At 41.0% G+C, this 6519-nt stretch overlaps 1 protein-coding gene across 1 annotated transcript in view; it reads right to left on the bottom strand.

The window, feature by feature from the left end:
• The window catches only part of ATP10B (ATPase phospholipid transporting 10B (putative)), a 90465-nt gene that overhangs the window by 2339 nt on the left and 81607 nt on the right, over positions 1 to 6519 (bottom strand). Inside the window, exon 22 of the mRNA XM_011356781.1 lies at positions 4072 to 4259. Coding sequence (XP_011355083.1) covers positions 4072 to 4259 — 188 coding nt within the window. The remainder of the gene's footprint in view (positions 1 to 4071; positions 4260 to 6519) is intronic.

Here is a 6519-nt window from a genome sequence, read left to right as displayed (position 1 = left end):
GGAGTCTCTATCTGTGCCTGGAATCTTTTCCCTGTTCCAAGTTTAGGAAGGGAAGGAATGAGGTGGTGAATAAAACTGTGTGGTCTATGGAGAAAGCGTACCATCTTGTGAAACTCATGTCCTTTCTTTGGGTGTCAGTTTCTTTATCTAAAAAGTAATCCAGTTGGTTCAGAGGACATCTAAGATCTTTTCCAGAAATAATCCTTTTTAAATTTTTTATTTCTAAAGCCTTATAAGCAGAGAGACTCCCATCCTTCCGCTATGCCCAAAAGCTTCAGGGTGACCTCACAGTGGGCAAGGGGTTCCTGAAGATCACAGCGGACCCCATGGCACCAGATAAAAGTGCCCCCATTCTTTCTCATCGCACACAGGGAGGCGGTGCAGGTGGCCGTGTTCATGTTTGAGGAAAGACTCAACTGCTTGCCTGGAAACTGGAATTTTCTCAGTTTAAACCTTTTCCCCAAGCCACCACTCTCCTTGTCCATTCATTTATTTCAACAAATACTTGTCACTTCCCTACAGTGGGCCAGGCCCTAAGGGATTAAGCTTAGAACAAGACAGAGTTCCTACCCTCATGAGGCACCTGAAGCAGAGGGAACAGCAGTGAGAATGCCAGACACCTGACCCTGCGTGAGACACCTCCCTTGAGGAAGAAACCGAAGGATGCATAGAAGGTAACCAGGCAAAGGAGGATGAAAGCCAAACCCCCAGAATGATGGCTGAAATGGTGGAGAGTGAGGACAAGAGTGTGGGGAAACACGACGCAGAAGGGGTGGGCAGGGCCAGAGCACGAAAGGCCTGAACCACACTTTGGTTTTGTGCCTTATCGTAAATGCCTTGGGAATCCCTTAAAGATTTATAAACAGATGACAGGATTATACTTTGATACAGTGGTAATGGATTACGGTAAAACCAAATAGACTATCGAAGTAATTTGGAATGAAAGGATGATAACTTGTCCGTGGTGGTGGCTGTAGAAATGGGAAATGGCAGATGGATTTGAGAAATATGTAGCAGATAGAATTGTCAGGACTTGGGGATAGGCTAGATGTGGGCATGAGGTGGTGGGCAGTATCCAGGATCACTCCCAGGGGTCTGCCTTGGTCTCAAGTGGAAAAACCTCTGCAAGAGACCCAAGGTTCTTGGATAGTGGTGGTGGTGAATAAAGGGTGGATCATGAATTAAATTATAAATGTCTCCCAGTTTCTTTGGACTTACATGCCCATTGGAGGTGATGAATAGGTAGCGAGAAAGGTGTACCTGAAGTTCAGAAGAGAGGTCTGGGCTGGGAATTTTGTGCTAGAGATTCATCTGTTAAAAATACTTCACAATAGTGGTGGCTATGTTTATGGAGAGACTATAAAGTTAGAAGACAAAAGAACCTAAGACTCAAGGCTTGACATACACTGTGTCAAGGACATGAACCAGCAAAGAAAACTAAGGAGGAGAAAAACCAAGAGAGTGTTGGGTTACTGAGGTCACAGGGAGGCTGACTGTCCAAGGACTGGTGTCATCTATTGTAGCTGTTAAGATGCTCATTGTGTTTTCAAGTTAGTGTGTTAGTTTCTTTTTTTTCTTTTTTTTTTATACCTGTAAAACAATTTACATGTTCCTAGTTTAAGAGAATCTGTACAGTTCTTTTACATTGGTTTAATTAATTAGACCAAGATTAGAGAAGTCATGGTTAGTGGGCTAATTATCACAAGTTTGGTGAGTAAAATCCAGCTCCATTATGATAAAGGTAGCTTGCAACTTCAAGTGAACAAACACTTTTCTATAGCAAACATTCTATCATGTAGGTTTCTATAACAAACATTAATTTCTTGAAGGTTACAAGTCAGTAGTCTTAGGAACTATCAAAATAATCCTTTCTCAGAAGAAATCTCTTTGCTTTTCTTAGTAAACAGAATTAAACAGAAATCCAACTTTAAAATGATAATATAGAATAAGCAAAGATTTAACTTAAGTGCTATGGTAACTAACAAGTAAATATTTGCTAACTCTTCCCTGACTTGTCTCTGTTTAACAAGCTGTAATGTTGAATGCCTGTCTTTTCAAAGCACATATCAACAATCTTTTTATACTTTCAAGGGTCTTCATCAAGCTGGTAGCTTTTGGCTCCAATTGTGCTTTCTAGCCAAAGGTAAGACGAAGAATATGGTAATTTATTTCCATACCCCAAATAATACACAAAACAGAACTGAGGAGCTCAGCCCTTGGTCAGTCGTGATCACCATCATTTTTAACCTCCAAAGTGTGGACAAAGTATTTAAGCCACATATCTGATGCCCCTCTCCATGAGGGTACACTCCTCACGGTCTCTCCCAGGGTCCATCTCTCTGGGGTTGGGCTGAAGGGGTGTAGTGGCTTGTGCTTGTTCTTAATGACTTCCCACTCTTCGCTCTCAGGGCCCTCTGTGAAAACTGCTGTATTATAGTCAGACACGTCTGAATTGTTCACTGGATTGCAGGCTTCTTGAGAGCAAGGGTCCTGTTTTATTCCTCTTTCTGTTCCTTTAACATCCATTGCTCTTTTATCTCTGAGTGCAGCCACTGTCCCTAGAACTAAATGTTGGTTATATAATGAGAAGGAGGATACCTTCTGTCTAGGAGTTAATGGTCAAAGGCAAACAGATAATTTATAACAAATGGGATCAAGGCAGTGACAGAGAGATACATCCAGGTGATGGAGCACACGGGAGAGGGGGGACCTGTTTCAGCCTCAGAAGGTAGGTGAAGGCATGGAAGGTTTGGAATAGGTCATGCCTGAAATAATGTCAAAGGGTCAGGAGGTCTGGTAACGGGAAGGGTGTTCTTATTAGAAGTTAACAGCACAAGGTACGGGAGAAAGGGCATGGGCCTTTCGGGAGGCACAGGAAGCTCGGTGGTGAGAAGCCCGAAGTTCGAGGCAGGGAGTGGGGCGATGAGGTTGTCGAGACCAGTGGCAGCCAAGCAGGGAGCCCACGCACACAGTGCACGTTTAGAACTCAGCCAACATGTGTGTTTGGCATCTCGTTATCTTCACCCTCTAACCCTGCAGCGGAGGTCAGGGTTCTGAGGTGGCTTAGGAAGAGGACATGGAGACTAACCTAGGTTCAGCAACTTGCCAAATTTATTCAGGGAGGTGCTGTCTGCTGATTTTGGATTAAAAAAGTTGCAATGGCCTGTTTTTAATACAGCTTATAATGATAAAGTGGTTGCATTTTGATATTCACAGTATTGAGATCGTGAGGATGTAGTGAGGCCAAGTCTTGTCTGTGGGAGGGTACATCATTGTCACGTTCACCAATTACTCTGACTAGGTAGTATGCATGGAGAATAGAACACTGGCCACTGAGTTGGCCAAGCATCTCCTACAGGGATTTGCAATGGGCTTGTGGAGACAGATTCTGGTCCCTCTTGGGACTTGAGTTGTCATATGAGCAAGTGGGACTAGAACCACAGCTCTGCCTGACTTCTAGGTGATGGCAAAAACAAAATGAGGGGCTACATAGGAGAGTGTGTGTCAGGAGTGAGCTCCAAGGAAACACAAGGTGCTGCTATTTTTCTAGAGAAGGCAAATGCAGAGGGTTTAGGCTGAAAATGTTAGAAATAGTCTGAGTGTGAATGATTTGTTTGGCTAGTGTGTTAACAAATTTGAGAAATATTAAGAAGTTGGCTATTTCATGCAAAATTTGCATTTCTGGGAAGAGTTTGAAGCTCTGGAATGCTGAACTTGATCTCTCCTGGAGGCAGTGATCGGGTGAGGCTGAAAAAAATCTTTTCTTCCCATGTATGTACTTTACCTGGTTTGCTGCGGTTGTTTGCCTGTCCCTGTGGGCACATGCGTGTGAGACTTGGGCTAATTAAGGACCATAGAATTATCACTCTCATTTTATAGATGTCATGACGAGGCCAGACCAAATTTGGTGACTTGGCTACTCTGTGGCTGACTTGGGACTAGCACCCTATCTTCGATACAACCACCTCAAGGATCCCAGTCAGGAGTCAGACTTCTGCCTCTTGGGTTAAGAAAATGGCTTATTAAGGGGAGGTTGGTAGTTCTGGGAAGAAAACAGCCCTGTGCACAAACCTTGGGAGAAGAGCCGCGACTGGTGTGAGCAAGCAGACGAGGTAGAAAGTGGGGTCTGAAAGCTGGCCTTCCATCACCCAGTAGGGGTTGGCGGGACTGTTGCAGGTGACACAGGTGGCGTTGTACACTAGGGTTACCACAAAGTACATGAGGAAGCTGCCTGCGAGAACCAGCCTGTGGATGATGGTCTGGAAGGAAAGAAGTAAACGCTGTTGAAGGTCATGCTACTTGGGTAACTTTGTTTTAAGCTTTTTTTTTTTTTTTTTTCGGAAATGTAATAGACAAAAAATTACCAAAAACTGTACAGTTTAATGGATCATTATAAAGCAAACCCCTATATTGTTGCTACCACTTAGCAATTGAACACACATACCCCCAAGAACCCTTAAATCTTCTGTCTCGCCCTTGACTTTGGGGATAACTTCCAAGATACCCTTTGATAGGTTTTGCCACCTTTCTGTTTCTCTGTATAGACTTTTTAAAATGTTAGTAAATAGAATCATATTTTGTGATTTTTTTTTCCTCCTCAGTATTACGTTTGTGTGAATCCATTTTTTTCACATGTTCAGTGTCCTGTTGTCTAGTCTTGTTTTGTCCTGCCTGTTCGTGCTGTTTTCTTTCCCCATTCTTGTCCTCTTTTAAACTTATTGACTATTTTGTATTTTATTTCCCCCTTTGCTAGTTTGAAAGTTACACATACCATTTCTAGCCTTTACCGATGACTCAGTAAATGATAATCAGCGTTCTTAACTTACCACAGTCTGTTTCTAACTACTTTCCCCTCCTGAATTGTACAAGGGCTTTTGAGCACTTGACTCTGTTTACTTCCCTCCTGACATATTGTTACTGTATATTTAATTCCCTCAGTTTTTTAAACCACACAAGTCATTATTATAGTTCAATATGGTCAATATTCATTAAAATTTACTAACATTTACTAAAATTTACCACTCTCTATGCCTTAATTCCTTCTTGCGTCTGGGACCTTCCACCTGAGATGTCTTCTTCCCTTTTGCTTTAAGCATATCCTTTATAACTGCCTTTCGTGGGAGTCTGCTGGTGATTTATTCTCTGATACTTTATTTCATTCTCATTCTTGAAAGATATTTCTGATGGATATAGAATTCTTGTTTGGCAGTCATTTTCTTTCAGCCCATTTAAAGTACCATTTCACTGTCTTCTGGCTTCCGTTGTTGCTATTGAGAAGTTAGCAGTTCTTTACCTGTTGTTGTTCTTTCTCAAAACCTGGCTGCTTTTATGACGTTTATTTTGTCTTTAGTGTTCTATAGTTTCCTTATGATAAATATGGATTTCTTTTTATCTTGCTTAGGTTTTACTGACTTTTTTTTGAAACTGTGGATTGATATATTTCATCACTTCTGCAAAATTCTCAAGTCACTATCTTTTAAAATATTCCCTCTGAGTCTCATTTCCTTCTGAGTCTGATCATATATATGTTAGCTCTTTTAAGATACCACTCTATTTTCTATATATTTAATGCCTCTTCTATAATTTTCATTATTTTTCCTGTTTTACATTTTGAATAATTTGACCAATTCACTAATCCTCTTCAGCTGTGCCTAATTTGCAGTTAGACCAGCCATAGACACAAACTATAGTTGTTGTATTTTTTATTTCTAAATGTTTTTTTTTTTGGTCTCTTTTCCAGTCTTCCAGGTTGCTTTATATAGTTTACCACTCCAGATAGTTTAAAGCTTATTCTTTATTTCTTTGAACATAGTAAATATAGTTTTTCTATAATTTATATTTGATAATATCTATGCTTGAAATATTTATTTCTGATGTTTGTTTATTTCGGTCCCCACTAATGAGTTCTTGTTTCCTTGAAAGCTTGTTTATTTTTGAGTATGTGATGCTCATTGCCTTTGAAAAGTTTGTGGGGACAATTTGAGATTTAGGATGAGATACCTTTGTCTTGAGTTTGGCTCACACAGCTGATATGAGCCTGGGCTGCAAATCTGTATGAGGCCAACCTGTGTTGTCCTTCATACTCATTGTCCCTGCCCTGTTCAGCACAGAGGGAATGATCTATCTGCAGCCCTTGCTAGGGAGGCTGTACAGGCAGGTCCATTTTTGTGCTTCCCTTTACCCTGAAGCTCTAGCCTTTGGGGATCCTAATTTATTGTGGTCTCTTAATAGATTCCCTCCTTGGGTGCCTGAGTTTTGATTTCTAAACTTTATGCTCAGTCAAGTCTGCCAAAAACAAAGTTCATTTTGTGCAAGGTTGCAAACAACCTCAAGGAAACGGAGGCTTTGGCTTAGTTTACTTCTCTAGAATCTCCTTTTTCCATAGGTTTTTGTTTTACTACTATCCTGTCAACTTGTTTATGCTTTTAAGGCGGGTTTTTAAAAAAACTTTTTAGTTGTTTTCAGTGAGAGAGGTGATCTGAATAATCCAGCCCTTGTTCCAGAAGAAAGCAATTAACT

Source organism: Pteropus vampyrus, unplaced genomic scaffold (genome assembly GCF_000151845.1).
Source record: "Pteropus vampyrus isolate Shadow unplaced genomic scaffold, Pvam_2.0 Scaffold30, whole genome shotgun sequence".
NCBI classification, from domain to species: domain Eukaryota; kingdom Metazoa; phylum Chordata; class Mammalia; order Chiroptera; family Pteropodidae; genus Pteropus; species Pteropus vampyrus.
Note: the sequence above shows the minus strand (reverse complement) of the source record. Positions and strands in the feature narration are given on the sequence as shown.